Source organism: Tachypleus tridentatus, chromosome 8, assembly GCF_004210375.1.
Source record: "Tachypleus tridentatus isolate NWPU-2018 chromosome 8, ASM421037v1, whole genome shotgun sequence".
Lineage (NCBI taxonomy): Eukaryota > Metazoa > Arthropoda > Merostomata > Xiphosura > Limulidae > Tachypleus > Tachypleus tridentatus.
This window is the reverse complement of record NC_134832.1, coordinates 15,918,759-15,936,791: the sequence shown is the minus strand read 5'-3', so window position 1 is coordinate 15,936,791 and position 18,033 is coordinate 15,918,759. Positions and strand designations below refer to the sequence as shown.

At 35.0% G+C, this 18,033-nt stretch overlaps 1 protein-coding gene across 2 annotated transcripts in view; it reads right to left on the bottom strand.

The window, feature by feature from the left end:
• LOC143258584 (chloride intracellular channel Clic-like) overlaps window positions 1–16,784 on the bottom strand; it is a 45,602-nt gene extending 28,818 nt beyond the window's left edge. The window contains exon 1 of one of the 2 annotated variants that reach the window (XM_076517767.1): window positions 16,561–16,784. In XM_076517767.1, the coding sequence (XP_076373882.1) occupies window positions 16,561–16,638 (78 nt within the window). In that variant the 5' untranslated portion in view covers window positions 16,639–16,784. Of the gene's footprint in view, window positions 1–10,114; window positions 10,142–16,560 lie in introns of those variants that run through there. The other variant, XM_076517768.1, reaches the window with a different exon arrangement.
• Between the last annotated feature and the right edge of the window lie 1,249 nt (window positions 16,785–18,033).

The following is an 18,033-nucleotide window of genomic DNA, read 5'->3' as shown; positions in this document are numbered from 1 at the left end:
CAGCAAAATTTCACCGATATGAAGTTCAGGATCAGGGTGAATACCCCATCGATGGCAAAAGTGCATGTAAACGGTTTTAGAGAGAGAAATTAAAGCCGTTCGCCAGAATCCACTTCCGTACACAATTGAGGGCGGTTTGTAGTTGCCACTCAATATATCTCATGTTTGACGACTGACATGAGATGTGAAAGTCGTCGACATACAGCCCATTCGCAACAGTGAGAGGGAGTTGTTCAGTGATGGCATTTATCTTTATACTGAAGAGTGTAACACTCAATACACAGCCTTGAGGGACTCCAAGTTCCTGTACAAAAGAACGGGAAAGTGTCGAACCCACACGAACTTGGAATCTCCTGTCCATTAAAAATTTTTTAATAAACATGGGTAGATGGTCACGTAACCCATATGTATGGAGGTCTCACAAAACGCCATACCTCCATGTTGTGTCATAAGCCTTCTCAATGTCAAAGAATATTGATACAAGATGTTGGCGGTTGAGAAAGGCTTCTCTGATTGATGTTTCAAGACAAATTAGGTGGTTGTGGTGGAGTGCTGTCGACGGAACCCACACTGGGTGGGCGAGAGGAGGTTGTTTGATTCAAGGAACCAAACAAGATGAGCATTAACCATCCTTTCTAATGTCTCACAGAGACAGCTCGTCAAAGCAATTGGACGGTAGTTTGAAGGAATCTTGGGATCTTTCCCTGGCTTAGAGAAAGATAAAATAATAGCCTGGCGCCAGGCATCAGGAAAAATATTCTCCTGCCAGATCCGGTTGAAAACAATCAGAAGGACATCAAGAGAAGCAGGAGATAGATGGTGCAGTATGTCATAATGAATATCATCAGGTCCAACAGACGTACTGGCAGACCGAGGAAGGGCCATTTTTAGTTCCACCAGGGTAAAGGGACAATTATAGTCAAAGAAACAGTCAGTTCGAAAGGAAAGAGGTGATCGCTCTGCCCGAGTCTTGATGGCCAGGAAGGTGGAGGAACAAGCAGAAGTGCTAGATACCCGGCAAAAGCTTTCACCTAGAGTGTTAGCGATGTTCCGAACATCAGTCACCTCCTGACCATCAGAGAGTAAGATCGAGAGGGGGACAGAATTGCAGTGCCCATTAACCTTTCGAATCCTGTACCATATGATCTTGGAACTGGTGGTAGAAGATATGCTGGTTGTGAACTTAATCCAAGATTCCTTCTGGCTTTGACGTCTTACCCACCTAGCATGTGCACGGGCCCGTTGGAAAGCAACCCGATTTGAAAGTGTGGGATATCTACGAAAAGTATCCCAGGCCCGATTTTGAGCCTTCCTTGCTAAGTGGCAAGCAGGATTCCACCACGGACGAGGATATCGTGGAAAACGAAACGTGTCGAGGTTTTAGGAATACACTGAGCAGCTGCATGTGTAATACAGTCAGTTACCGCTGTTACACAGTCGTCTATTGATGGCTGATTTACGATGGCAAAATCAAGTTCTGCGAGAGCAGTGAAAGTGGACCAGTCTGCCTGATCCAGCTTCCACTGGGGCACGCAGGTAGAGTAGCATCGACCACGGCCAGTCTCTCTCAAAAGGATCGGAAAATGATCACTGCCTAGTGGATTACTGTCAACCCTCCATGAAAAATGGGAGAATAATGAAGGGGAGCAAACTGAGAGATCAATAGCGGTAAAGGACTGACTAGGTGCATGGAAGTAAGTGAAAGAACCAGTATTGAAAAGAGAAAGATTGTGGTCAGAAAGCATCTGCTCTACAGATCGGCCCCTCCCATCAATAATAGCACTTCCCCAGAGGGGATGATGTCCATTAAAATCCCCTAAGATTAGAAATGGAGATGGCAACTGTTCAACGAGAGCATCAAGATCTGACTGATCATATGTCTCTCTAGGGGACAGGTACAGAGAACAAACAGTGATGGTATGACCCAAGGAAACATGGATGGCTACAGCCTCCAAGGGTGTGTTGAGTGACAAAGACAGTGTAGGCACGTGTTGATCAACCAATAGTGCCACCCCTCCACGTACTTGTCCATCACACAGCAGCCTGTCATTTCTGTACAGAGAAAACTGCCGAATGGAGACAGTATCAGCAGTTTTGGGAAATGTTTCTTGTAAAGAAAGACAAACAGGATGGTAGGAAGCAATCAGCGTTTTGATATCATCCAGATTAGAACGTAAACCTCGACAGTACCATTGTATCAAGGTGGCCATTTTTAAGAACGGGTAGGTGAAGTGGCTTAAGAACCCTTCGGCTTACGACCACGTCTTTTTTCTTTACTGTCTTTAGTCGGAGGAGGTTTGTCAACCTCCATGGATCCTGCTCTGGGTCGGGTGGGCAGGTTTTTGTTATTGGAAGGGGAATCCAGTGACTGAGGACGCGAACGAATAATTGTTTTGTCTCTTGTGGTGGGAGAAAAAGATGTATCAGAAGAAATGTCTGTATTTGAAACTGAAGGATGTGGATCTTGAGGTTTGTTGGAAGGTATGGGAGGAACAGAGATGGGTGTGGAAGTCGATTCATCAACCTTTTTAACCACAGAGGTCAAAAGGCTTTTCATTTGTTTTGAAAACGATTCTCTTGGAGGCACAGAGAGATCTGTCTGCACTCCCACTGTAGTTGTGGAATAAAGTGCAGCAGCATATGTCCGAGATGGAGTTGTAGACAGCAATTTCCGAGCCTCAGGATAACTAATGTTATGTGTCGTTTTCAAACGCTGCACCACTTTTTCCTCCAACCATTTTGGGCAGGAATGAAAGTAAGAGGGGTGAGAACCATTGCAATTTACGCAATGTGGGTTAATGTCACAGTCATCGTGGTCCTTGCCTCCACAACGAGCACATGTCAGGGAACCACGACAAGATGTCTTTGAGTGGCCGAATCTCTGACATTGAAGAGGGTTTGGTATGTATGGCCGAACCCTGCAAATGAGATAACCTGCCTTGATGGTGGCAGGTGCACGTGGTGAAGTAAATGTTAAAACGAGGGTATTTGTTGGCAATGTAACTCCATCTTTGCGAGTGGAGATGCACCTCACTGCAGAAACTCCTTGAGTGGAGAGACCAGCGAGAATCTCTGACTCGAGAACGTTCTTCAAATCCCTTTCAACAATAACTCCTCGTGAAGAATTCAAGGTAGCATGGGGTGTAACCTCAATAGGTATATCCCGAATTGCCTTTGAATTCAAGAGGAGTTCACTGTGTTGGAATGTGGATGTTTCAACCAATATGTCACCAGATCGAAGTTTCTTTACTGACTTTGGAGAGCCAGCAAGTCCCTCTAGTCCCTTTTGAATAAAAAAGGGGAAATTTGCCCTAAAGGTTTTTCTGAAAGAGAATGTAATATAAGAAAGTGAGGTACATGTGTTACTGATGTTGAAGATTGCTGTTCTGAGTATTCAAGACGTGGTCGCTTACCCATTGACTGTTTTTTTACAATTTTATTTAAATTTTTTAGAGGATCCATAGGAAAAAGAAAAAATATCGGTACCCACTGACCCCACCCACCATGGAGCCCTACAAAGTCACGCAAGGACAATGCAGCAACGCCAGGGTTTCGTGAGCACTATACCCAAACACCAGCATCAGGCACAATGTCCACAACACCCGTTAAGAACTTCCAACACTGGTACTTGGTTGACTCTAGCCCAAGTGGACCAGCCAATTGACCCAAGGGGGGGCCACCCAAAGGCCGCCCGTCTACAGGAATTCGAGGCCAAAGTTGTGTGTTAGGGTTGGACCCCTCAACCACCAGGATCCTCTCCTCCCCTTCACGGGTCGCCACGCACGGCAAACACGTGGGTGGATGTTTAGATCCCAGAGAAGGTAACCAGATAGAACAGAACCTTCCCTGGGAGGTCCCCTCACTACGTACAGGAATCCACACCGAGGGGTGTAAACACGAACACAAGAAAATTAACACCATTAAGGCTGTATTACAAGTTTGTCCAACGTTGTGTTGAATTGTTTTTTCTCGCTTTAGTTTATTCAATCTGTTTGCTGCGAATTATTTTACAAAAGTAACCCTCTTCTATCCAGCAATACTTACAACCGTAGCTTTATTAGATAAATTAAAACTAAATATTCTGCATTATATGTCTATTGGAATTAAACCTTAAAACTGTGAAACGACAGTCTTTTTCCCTTTTTTTAAATGATTCCACTCGCTATTGCTGCTCATGTGCCTGGTGGTTCGAAACATAACCCTTACGTCATGTCCGCTAATGATTCATTATGTAGTTGCAACAGAACTTATTACATTTAAATTAGAAAATGTAACGATAATATACAAGCATACAAACAATTCTAAAGTAGCAACAACAGATTTAATTCCCAAATTTTACATGTTCTTTCAAACCCTGAGGTCTAAGACTGACGTTCAACATGTTGAGACTTATGATTTTAAGCCTATTGATAAATATTTTCAATCACGGTAACAATGTTTAAACATCATATTAATTTGTTAAAAATTTACTTTTATGCCAATTGCAATAGGAGTAAGTTTTATCAACAGCATTTACAGCTAACTGCTTAAACTAGTGTGCAAAACCTCTCTCCCAGGGAACAGTGAACAATTAAGGTAAAATCAGTTGTGCAATAATGTAAAATTACGTTTGAATATTTTAAAGAAAATAAGTAATTACTACAACATGAGGCATTTTACCGTACATCCATGGATTGAATCTAGTCACTTAACAACATGAGGCATTTTACCGTACATCCATGGATTGAATCTAGTCACTTAACAACATGAGGCATTTTACCGTACATCCATGGATTGAATCTAGTCACTTAACAACATGAAACGTTTTACCGTATATCCATGGATTGAATCTAGTCACTTAACATGAAACATTTTACCGTATATCCATGGATTGAATCTAGTCACTTAACATGAAGCATTTTACCGTATATCCATGGATTGAATCTAGTCACTTAACTCGCTCTTTTACTTATTTTTAAAAAGGGAAGCTCAAAAACATTTATTTAAGGGCGTCGTGGATAACAAGTTTGGGTTTGAATTTCGTGCAAAGCTACACGAGGGTTGTGTTAGTCGTCTCTATGTTAGCAATGGATCACTACTCAACACCAATTCTTGGGCTACTTTAACCAACGAATGGTTAGGTTGACTGTCACATTATAACGCCACCACACCTACACATGCCGGCCCAAAATTTTGGGAAACGCTTGGTTAAACTGAACTGTATTTTTATTAATTTGTACACAATTGATTTTCAGAAGTGTAATAATTCTGCTTGTGTGATCTGGTCTCAGCGAAGTAAATGGTTAAAACAAACACAAGGACAAATAAATGCACGCTAGTTGAATGGAAGGAAAAAAATCTCTGTCAAATTAATATTCTGAACACTTACCTCACCCAAATAAAGGCTTTATATGTAATGTCTTACTTTCTACAAACTCTAGCCTGGTTTCGATGTACAATATATATATAGTACATTCCAAAAATAACGTCTTTGCTTAATATATCTAAATATATATTATATACAGATATAGAAAAGAAATTATTTCTATCATTTAAGATTGAAAAAAATATTGAAGCTTCAACAAAACTGTGGGAGTCTGGTTTTAAAGTTTTGATAATTCATTTTTCACGATATACTGACCAACAAATAATTTTATTACTCCAAATACACGATAACGCTTTTAACAATGTTTTCTACAATTTATTTCTACACAAATGGTGAAAAAAACGATCGAAATACCGCACGTGTTGAGGTTACCATAAAAGAACTTATTATATTACCATGAAAAGGAATATAACTTGCTTTTTCTTTGTGTACAACCATTCTGTTGTACTACTGGAACTAAATCTCATACCGAAATTTGAAACAAATCCTGTTCGATCAATGAAATCTTTTATTAGCTTCATAAGCCTAACTGTGAAACTTACGTTTTTTTTAATAGAGATTTTGGGAAATCTATGGGACTATGTATAGCTATCTCCAATCTTGAAGTGATAGATGAGAGAGAAGGCAGCTGATCAACACCCGCCGCCTACTTTTTGGACTACTCGTCTTACCCTTTTCGTTGGTGTCGTTTCGATAACATTTAAACTGCAGTTATAGCATACTTCAAGTATTTCACAGCACGTGTCTAATCATTACATTGATAGTGTTTTGTCAAACTTTCCTTAAGTTTAGCGTTACTTACATATTCAATTACAACTCGTAACGTGGTTGAGAAACTTCCGAATATTAATTGAAGTTTCAGCTGCTTCGTATTTATTTTTCATATTAAAATAAAACTAATTCAAAATAAGTAGTCGCCAAACAATTTTTGAATGGAAAGTTGAACCAAATGATGTACAACTTAAATTATGTTTAATGATAAGAAAAATGTGCAGTTTGTCGTTTTCTGGTACAGATGGTATATCGTAATTTTCACTACCGCATACTTAGGTTATTTTTTGATGAAATGGGTATAAAACCAACCTAAAATACAAGATATATTATAGGTATGGTATTACTCATACTGTTTACTGTTGAATCGAATCTCAAATCCTAGATAATATGACAACGTGTACGTTTACATAAATTCTCTAACCGTTCAAGTTGTTTAGAACTAGTAGGTATATTATGTAAATGTGGGTATGTCAGAAATTAATCAATTCTAGGAACCGTACGTCCGTGAGAGAAACACTGCATCAGCATTTGAATCGGTCAACTACGACAGCTGAGTCAGAAGTCGGCTCCTGCGCATGTGGATTCACGGATATGAGAGCACGAACCTTACAAACTTTTTTTACTTATCCATACCCTACAAACCACAGAAGTGTTATTTTATAATGCAAAATATTAAATCTCTATTTCTCCACAGGGCATATTAAGAGCTTACTTGCATAAATGTTCAAACTTCAAGGAAAAAAATTTAGAGCCATTGTTAGACCTGGGGTTGGCAACCTCTTTCCACACAGGGGCCAGAAGTCACGTCTGTGAGCGTGTGGAGGGCAGGCCACATTAAGTTACAAACTTAAATTCATTTTTAGAATCACCACGGGCCGGGTGGAAATTGGTGAAGAAAATGCATGCCGCTATGATTATGCTGCAACTAAAAATTGGTGAAGAGAGGTTAAGATTAAGTATTATTTTTACTAAATTGTGTAACCTCAAGTTTAGAATTGAAATTACCAAATACTCAGACTGGTGGTGAATTTTCACAGCTACAAGAGCAGCAAGGTTTTGCATTTATAAATTCCTGGTTATGATAACAAGTCTCTGAAATATAGAATTGCTGGTATCAGCTCATTTTAGTGATTGTAAAATACCGACCTGTGGTTAAAATATCTATGAAATACAGAGGGTTCAGTATATTAAATTGATTTTGAAGCTGTATCACATCTGGTCATGCTCTATCTGATGATCATGCATCTTGGTAAGTCCTGCAGAACACTTTTCACTGTAAAACATTGTGTTATTACAATGTCCAAATCATAAAAATACCTCCTTACTAGCTATCATTCATCTAGTTTACAAAGGTATTTTCCAGTGCCTATTTCAGAGTGATCAAACAAACTCATTCATGTTGCATCTGATGACTTAACTAGTAAGTTTTGATATGAAACTGCATGAATACCCATTTCATTGACCAGCTACTTGAGGTACAACTGGCAGACTTATCTTGGTGACCTCTACTCTGTTAACCATGATTCTAAAATGACATTCTTCTTCATTATGTTACGTGTTTCCTAAGATACAATTATAGCTTTTGCTACCAACTTAAATTTTTATTTATCTTCTTTTAGAAAACAGTACTTTTGCCAGCCAAAGCTAGAGTACAACTTCTTGTAGGTTTTCATTCCCTAGATGATACATAATCCTTTGTTCTTCAATGCCACCAAGTGCAAGGGATATCCATTTCAGAAATTTTAAATCATTGATCTGAACATATCTTTATGATGCAAGTGAAGAAATATTTGAAAACATAGGCTGTGTTACATACCTTTTCCACAATCAATTTTTGGTAGCATTATTACCTAGAAAATTCCAAACAAGGCCAATATAGAGTTCTGATGCACACCGTTTCACTGCAATCTTATACTGTATTTGTTATGCGACTTATTTCTATTTAAAATAATTTTAATATAAAGTACTCAACTCTAATATGTAATATTCTTAGTAAAATAAGAAAATACAATTGAAGAAATGTAAAAGATTGTCAACACAAAGTAAAGAAAAAATCTTACACCTGCATAAAAACATTTTAATTTTTAAAGTAAAAGATACTTACCACCTTAAGCAATGTGGTTATTTAAACAAGATTTACTTATGTGCAGTTGATACTGGTAGCTCAAATAGAAAGATGGTAATTAGATACAAGTACTAAAGTGAAATTTGATCAGAATATTCATTCTGTAATTTAAATACTTGTTCTACAATTTCAAACTAACATCTTACTGGAAAATACTTTTATTGTGGACATGAATTGGAAAAATAATTTTATATGAGCAAAGATTAATGAAATATGAAAATTACTATTACAATTAATCAATACAACAATTAGAAAAATCAAAAAAGGATTCACCAATTAATAGTTCATTCCTATCCCCCTAGCTTTTTGGTGTTTTTCCTAAACACTAGTAAAATATTACAAACTTTCATACACATATGCTATATCTATATAGAATATAGAAACCAAAAATTAAAATTATTGAAATTACATAAAAACTTTTGAAAACACTCAGGTCATAGGGATTTTACTATCAATGACTTCTTGAACCTATAGGTTTGTCTGACATAATGATTAAAATTACATATGTAATCATAAAACCCTGGACAAAAATAAAAATATGAAATGCTTTGAAAACATTTTTTAATTACTTAGTTTATAATCACTTCCTACAAAGAAACTGTTCTGTAATTGCTAAGAAAATGGCTCAGTTACATTACAAAACGTAGATCAGTTATTTTATAATCAGCCTATATATCCGACTTATTACAAGAAACAAGTTTAATGTCTACACTAATATAATAAGTGGAAGATTTTTGCCCATATCTTAACATACATGGGTGATCAGACCTTGAAACTTTCTAGGTATCATGAACAATACTGCACACTGGAACGACAAACTACATTTTAGTATCATTACTGTAAAAGCTTAGACCAAAAATATTTCTACACTATTACACTGATCACAAATTATTTTTCTTCTATTAATCTCTACCCAACACAACATTATATACTCAATGTCCATACAGTTTTTATCTCATCTAAATACTGAGAAAAGGAAAAAAAAAATTATTAGAGCAGAAACGTAGAGTATATCACTGTTTAAATTGTTTCTTCTACATACATTTTGTAATTCGTTGAAAGAATAAAGAAATTAAAATTATAAAAAGTACAGTGCCCAAAGTAGAACTATTCAATCATATTCATCTCAACATTCTTACAACAGATTATCAATTATCACAACAGTTTGTAAATCAAACCAAACCTACAAAATAATCACATTTTTTCTTGTCCAATTATATGTAACTTAACACTTTTAATGACAAACTTTCCAGGTGCTACACAAACAAGTATATTACAAACAATTTCAACTACTATTAGTGGATTTATTCAGGGTTTAAATTTTTGTAAGTTAGTTTTTTCTTCAAATAACTGCTTGTTTCAAACAAGTACTTTTTTTTTTTAATGCTAAGTTTCAATTTTCACTTACCTGCTATGTTACTGTAATTCTGGTTTGTTCACTTTGGTGTAACCATGTGATTATGAATTATATTAATTTTTTATTCCTGCATTATGTAAGCAAAATTTATATCCTATTCACAAATTCAAACAGTTATTTTTAATTAAACTTGTATCTGCTTTAATATTTCTAGATTTGTTCACAGTAATGATGTCTACATAATTACAAACAAGACATGAAAAGTAACAGTTCTTTTAACTCTATGTAATTATAATACACCTTAGACAATTAGTATATTCATTAAAATATACAAAAATTAACAGGAACTTTATCATAATATCCACAAATATTTGAAACAAGGAAGATGACAAGAAGACTCAGGGAATCTATTATACAGCCTCCATCCTTCAAAATTAACTACAAACATCATCAAAACTAAATATAGTTTTAAGTTAAAATGTTTACAACTAACAGTGATATTCATGCACATCAAAATTTAAGACTTCATGTGCTTGGGTATAATTCCTTGGAAAAAAAGAAAACACTTTCAAATTTATTATTCTCCACTATAAACATACAGGTTAAGCAAAACTGGATTAACAAGGGTGCAGTTGTGCCAGGACCCTTATTGATGATCCAGATATTCAGTAAAGCTTTTATCCACAGTTAAACTTCATCTCCCTTTTCTTTCACAGTTAACCTTAGAGTATTTTCATGTTTAACTGTACAGTACATTCTTCACAAGTAAATATCATTTTCTACAAACTCAGCATCTGACTTGTGCCTTTAGACAAATTTGAAATTTAAAACTGTTTTACCTTTATTTTGAGAGAATAAACAAGCTTAACTTTGAAATTACAAATTAAGTTGCTTTTTAGCTGTTATGTAGATGTCAAAAAGGCCCCAACTTACTTTGTTTTGCAAAGTGTACAAAAATAGACCTCATCACCTAGCAATTTAAAGATAACTAGATTAAAATAACATGTTAATAACAGTACACAAATTTGTTAAATTAAGATATAGAAAAGTTAAAAAACTGGTGTAGAAAATACATTTATTTAAGGTTCTACATAAAACCAAAATTACTCAACCAAAACATTTCATTGCAGAACCAAGTTCAAATTATAAAAATATTTCTACACAACTTGATCTTGAGGTTTTCCTACACAACTACCTCTGAGAAGAGAAAGTTTAAATCCACCTCTTAAATTTCATAAATTATTAATTCCACTTTTAAACTTTTATAAGATGCCAGCTTCCCTTCTCATTTCAATAAGCTAATCACTGCAAGAAAACAAAACTGTCTTAATTGGATCTCAGCATGTCTTATAAATCTTAAATTCTTGTACTATCTGATTGTCCTTGTGTTTCTAGTGGTATAAAATATTCCAATTTGCAAATATTGATTAAACACATAGACTCAAGTGGATGTTAGTGTCCACAACATTTACTGATCACACTTGAAACAACAACATTTATTCATAGTTAAATAGTACAATATAACTTGTTATGCAAGAAGAATATTGATTGATTTAGTGTTTTATGGCACAAACCAGCTAGGCTATCTGCTCTAAACATCCAGTAAAAAGCTAAAAATAAATTAAATGTAGTAAAATACAGAAAAGGAAAGGAATGTAAAACAAAACATCATTGAAAAACAGAAAAAGCATAAAACCAATGTTGACACCTAGTTTACAATGTTAAGAGAGAAAGCAGAGTAAAAGAAGTTGTAAAGTACTTACTCTAGCAAAATGGTAATGATCATAACCTGCCAGGAAGACTAACAGGTAAGTTCAAGAACCACTGTCAGTCACCTGAAGTTGGCCTTTCCAGTCCTGGTTCTGGGTTATGTGTCAGAGCAGCCATTATCAAAATGTAAAATAATAGAAGTTTTAAAAGACATATAGCAAAATCGTAATAATGAGTAGCCAAATGTCCAGTAAAAAGGTAAAAGTAAACAAAGGTAAAAACAAAACAGCAATTAAAAACAGAAAATTGCATAAAACCGATGTTGACATCCAATCTATAAAGTTGTAAAGAACTTCTGTAGCAGAATGGTAATGATCATAACCCACCAGGAAGACTAACAGGCAAGTACCAGAACCACCGTCAGTCACCTGAAGTTGGTCTTTCCGGTCCTGGTTCCGGGTTATGTGTCATTATGGCCAGTACCAAAGGTTAAGTAATAAAAGTTTAAAAGACATGCAGCAAAATTGGAATAACAACTCGCCAGGACGACTAACGGGTAGTTCAAACGGATAGTACAAACAGCAGCGTTAGTCATCTGAAGTTGGCCTTTCCAGTCCTGGTGTCGAGTTATTTAATGTTCTGGCCATTTTTCAATGTCAAATTGAACTAGAGAAAATGAAACTGTGAAAAGGGAACCACAATTAAAAGGTGTAATGAATAAATTTCCAACACTTAAATGAGATTAAAAAGATTAATGGCCATTAAAAAATTAAAAACATTATCAAGGTGGACAGTGTCACCATCACCAATAACACTGTCCAATGTCACATATAAACCCTGAGAAAAAAACATGTTTAAAATATTGCTGTCATTGAGAATCGTAACGATGGCAAAAAAGTAAAATGTGGCTGATAGTGATTTGAATGTTACACAAACTACACACTGGTGCATCAGTTCCAGATAAAAGAAAACAATGAGTTAAAAAACTGTGACCAATGCGTAGTCTAGTTAGAAGAACTTCCTCCTTCCGAACCTCACGGAAGCTAGATGACCAATGCCCAATATAGGGTTTTATTTGAAAAAGCTTGTTGTCGCGTTGCTCACTTCAAGTGGACTACCAGCTGGCACAGAGCCGAGCCTTGAACACAAGTCCATAGTCCATGTATGAAATAGGCACAGTGGTGATAGTGCTGGAGCAGAGATTTAGCCGCCGTGTCTGCAAGCTCATTCCCGCAAATACCAACATGGCCTGGTATCCAGAAAAACTGGATAGAAGTAGCAGTGAATGAGAAATGGGGCAGTCAGTTTTGAATATCAGCGAGAACAGGGTGTGAACCAACGTGTAGCGATTCCAGGGCCAGTATAGAACTAAGCGAGTCAGTATAAATAGTGCAGTTGGAGTACTGCTCAGCTTCAATATGATCCAGGGCAACAGATATGGCATACAGTTCAGCAGTGAACACAGAAGCTGTAGAGGGGATTCTGCTCGCAACAACCGAACCGCAGCAAACCATAGCAGAGCCCACTGAATGACCTGATTTGGAACCATCTGTATAAATGGAAACGGAATGATTGTTTGAAAGATGTTCATTAAATAAATGACGGTACTTCCAATCTGGAGTTTCTGCCTTTTTCAGATGACTGAAAGAAAGGTCACATTTGGGGGCTGTAATAAGCCATGGTGGGATGGGCTGACCTGTGGAATCTGCAATGTTATCCAAGGATAGACCCAAGTCATCCAATTGCATCTAGATGCGAAGGCCAAACAGAGTAATGGCAGATCATCTGTTTTGAAAAAGTACAGCCCACTGAGGAAGTAAAACACATCCCCAAGTGGGATGCTTTGGTAAGGAACAAAGTTTTGAAAAATATAGTAAAGATAGTTGCAAAGGTGCAGAGAAGGTTCATGAGATTCAATGTATATACTTTGAACTGGATAGGTGTGGAAAGCCCCAGTGCAGAGTCGAAGTCCTTGTTGATGAATGGGATCTAGCATCTTTAAGGCTGAGGGTCTGGCAGAGCCATAGACCATTGATTCATAGTCAAGTCTTGATCGAATAAGAGCACAATATACCTTTAACATATAACATCGATCTGCTCCCCAACTGGTAGTAGAGAGGACACGGAGGATGTTCAGTGTTCTTGTGCATTTGACCCATAGCTGCTTTAAGTGTGGTATAAAGGTCAGCTTATGGTCAAAGGATGAAGAATAAATGAAAGTGTTAAAATATTTTCTAATTCCTAATGAACTGTAATGGATGAAGTATTTAGATTTTAGACAGATCTGTAAAAAAGATAGGGAAACCTCTAGTCTTTGGGTCTTCCTGATATTCCTACAAATAGTTAATTATTTTTTACTTGTACCAAGTACAAGAAAACACAATTAGATAATCATAATTTATATCACATATTTAATATGCAGGGGAATCCACACTAATATGTGAAACATTTTCACACTGTGATGTAAAAGTTACTCTGTTGTTAGTAGTAAAACTAACAGAATTTATGATGTATTTATAACCATATTGATCATAACCCAAAAGATGTAATTTACTCTCTACACAAGGTAGTATAGTAATTATGCCTCACTTAGAAAACAGTTTGTCTTGTATCTAAGAAAGGGTATTGAGTGAAAAGAGGTTTGTAGAAGGATAGCTAGAAAATTCCAAGAACAGAAAGGTTATAAATATGGTGTAATTTAAGGTCTTACTTTCTTTAAAGAAAAGAAAGGTAGAAAGTGACATTGTTGAATATTTTTACACTATTAAGAAAATCAGCAAAGATACAGGATCTCTTTGTTGAATTCAGAAGACTATACAAACAGATGATAATATATTGAGATTTGAAAAAGACAAGTTAGGTTCCAGGTAAGACTAACTTTCTAACAGTGACTGACGAGGGTTAAGTTGCCATCACAAGTAATTAAAGGTGAAATATTCAATACAAATGTATGCAGTAATTTGACTACCCATTTACACATACCTCTTAAATTATTAAATGAAGAAGTATTCTCAAGACAGCTGGTATGGGTATTAAAACTTTAAAATAAAGTAGAGAACATTTAAACCTTCTTAGGTCATCTTCGGTTAACAAAAACAGTTATAGTAAAGAGCATTACAATTTTTAAAATTTAATATTGTTCTGAAACAATCAGATAATAACACCTTTAAAATATTTAATGTTTTCTATAAATCTTTGGTGGACATATCACTATACAAAACCCATGAAAGATTAATTTTAATATTTCTATTATAAAAGGCCAACATCATTATGTAAACCACACTGCAGTTGCAGTGTAAAAAAATAAGCATGAGAAGCAACATGGAGAATTTAACTTGTAAATGTAAAGTAAAACAATGAACCATACTACAAAAATGTTCTAGATGCAATTATGAATATCATGGTTTAAATGTAGCAATTAAGCTAAACTGTGGTACCAGGTCAGATGAGGAAAACTTAAATATTTCCCAAACAATTTTATGCATCAACTCATTCTGAGATTCATAACATGATTACTGCATTCACAGTGAAACAAAAAATTGGCATGTTAGTATCATATCCAGAAATCATTGGTTTCAATAATTTGTGATGTAGTGTTGAAATTGAAACAAATGTATACAAAACAAGATGATTTCCCGAGCAAATCTCAAATTAGATTTGTGCAATGAAGAGTAAACACAAGTAGGATATAATACCCAGTATAGTACAACCATAGTATAATCCATATAGATTTCACACACACACAAACATGACATTGATCATCCAAGGCTCAGTACTAAATGATGGTGAGTAGGTCTCTATGGCAGCTGTTAATACAAAAAACAAAATTAATTCTAGAAATTTCAGAAACTGTAGCAGAACCAAACTGTCATCTCTATGACAAAAATTTGTTATTTTAGATAGTCATCCAACTTGTACAGAAAGTAAAATATTACTTGCAATACAGTACAATTTCTTTAATACTGTTTAATAATTTTTTAAGTCTTAAAAGTTATTCAATCTAATGCTCAGCTGGTGATAAAACCAGTTCAAAGAGCATTGATTAGCAGAATGTAATTACAATTTAATATTTACCAAATTGTGTTCATATTTATCAAATTAAAAACCAAAATTTGTAAGACAGTATCATCTCAATGTACTACCACTGTAAACAATTATCAGTATCACTTGTTACTGGATGGTTTATCACTCAAATGTTAGATATTTATCTTAACTATTAGTGAAGTAACTATAAAAATGTTCATTAAGAATACAGTTATAATATTCTATGGTATATATATATATACATATTTTCACACACACACACCTTTTCAAAACGGGCTCATTAAGTTGTGAGAAAATCATAAAACATGGTATTGTTTTGAACATTTGTTATTCTTCTTTGACAGTTATACAATTACTATTGAGCATGCTCAATGATTCAGTTCAAATCTGCAGAAAAATATGAAATAACTTATATAACTTACACTTATAATAAGTTTATTCCTAAGTTACCATGTCAAGCAGATAGTAAATGCTTTTGATAATAAAAATCATACTTTAATACTCATTGTGAGCATAACACAAATAGTCCATTGTGTAGTTTTGTGTTTAACAACAAAAGTAAACCAAAATTAGTTACTTTATGTTAAAAAAAATATTAAGACCCATTTTGTACTTCAAACACAGACTAGATCATATTTCCAGTAACAAATGTACTGCTGCTACAACTGGCAATATATTTCACTCATCTCTAAAAATACACACTTTATGGATTGCCTTGAACTTCGATAATATGAACTTGTTGAATTAAAACTAAAATGGAAATTTTTAGTGTTTAACGATAGTATTAACACGTGAAAGATATTGGATTATTTAAAATTTAAAACAGAATAATCCAATTTCTCAGCTATACTTACATACGGTTATATATTTCAATTATTTGGATTAACATAAATTAAAATTTCAATCTTCAGTCACATGATCGTAGTTGCACAATTTCCCTTCAAACTGAATTTTAATTCTCCGTATCAAAGATATTGGAATGCAATCTCACATTACAAATTTGTCCAAAACGCAAAACTTCAATGGTTATATAGCATTACTGAAGTAAATATTAGGCCTGCAAACAACTTATTCAGTACGCTTCTAATGTTCCGGTTGTAATGTAGGCTAACTTGTGTTCAAAATACAAAAGTAGTAAAACCAGGGCGGTACTCGTTTCAAAAGTCGAACAACTTCAACACTCACCTTAATTATTAGTTCAATTTCAGGTATTTCTTGCAAATCGCCATCTCCTGGATTATCATTCTGCTGGTCATCTGCCATCTCAACTAATACACAAATCAAAAATATTTAAGATTTAACTTTCACGTAATTTACGAACAACGTTCCTCAGTTATCACAACGTCAAGTAGAGTTTTTCCGCTCTTCTTGTCAATTTAATACGCATGCGTATATTTTACGGTTAAAAGTTTCTGACCTAGATGTCGCCCATTTCAAAATAATTAGTTTAATATATTCTATACAGTATATATAAAATGTATGTATATATTTTTTTTATAAACATCTCACAACCTATATAATACTTTTCGAAGTAAATTTATTGGCTAATTGAATCAGCTAAAATGTATTTGAGCAGTACGTTTATAAATAATTATTTAAACATTTTTAAACATATGGCTCATAAATACTCAAAAATGTAGCGACAAAGTTACTCATTAAAAATATGGCCCGGCATGGCCAGGTGGTTAAGGCACTCAACTCGTAATCTCCGTCACACCAAACATGCTCGCCATTTCAGCCGTTGGAGCGTTATTATGTTACAGTCAATCCCACTATTCGTTGGTAAAAGAGGTAAAAGGGTAGCCCAAGAGTTTGTGGAGGGTGATGATGACTAGTTACCTTCCCTCTAGTCTTACACTGCTAAATTAGAGGCGGCTAGAGCAGATAGCCCTCGAGTAACTATGCGCGAAATTAAAAAAAAAATAATTAAAATAATTATATAGGTAACAAAAAGTGCTAATCTGCCCTAATTTTAAAACAATAAATCAGAGGGAAGGCAATCGTTATGGTATAGAGCTGTTCTATGAGTTAGCTCTACTGTATTTTTTAGTATTGTTGTTTTCTAAATTATTATGTTTTTTAGAGTTCTTAGGTAAGACGCAGAGAGGCACTCAAGTAAACTACTCAACTATCCATTTCGTCATTGCATAAGGTACGTGATTTCAATAATTTAAATTTATAAACGTTTTATTACTGAAAGATATCTCGTGACATTGTGAAACAGTTGTTTTTCTTGAAGGCACATCACATGATAGCTATTGACTACTATACTCTTTGCGCTCGGAATGTTGTTTCCAAAGTGAAGCTGTGTGCAAACCTGGTTTTGTGTGGTGCTAGTTTATTTTTATTTATGAAGTCAGGTATGACATTGTGTTATGCAGATATACCATACATTTCCTACCTTTTAATTTTGATGTAGAGATTTTCGAAAAGACTCGTTTATTCTAATTTTTTACAGTTCTTCATAACACGTGGTCCAGAAAATTATTAACTATTAATTGACTTTTTTCTAGCTGCTTTCGAAACATCTTCGTTCTTCAGGTACATATTCCTGTAATGAAACACATTGTGCAAAAAAACTAATGACAGCATGGTCCCTCACTGATAAAGTTGTGGGCATCTGCAGAAAATATAAAACATAATTTTTTCACTGGTCAT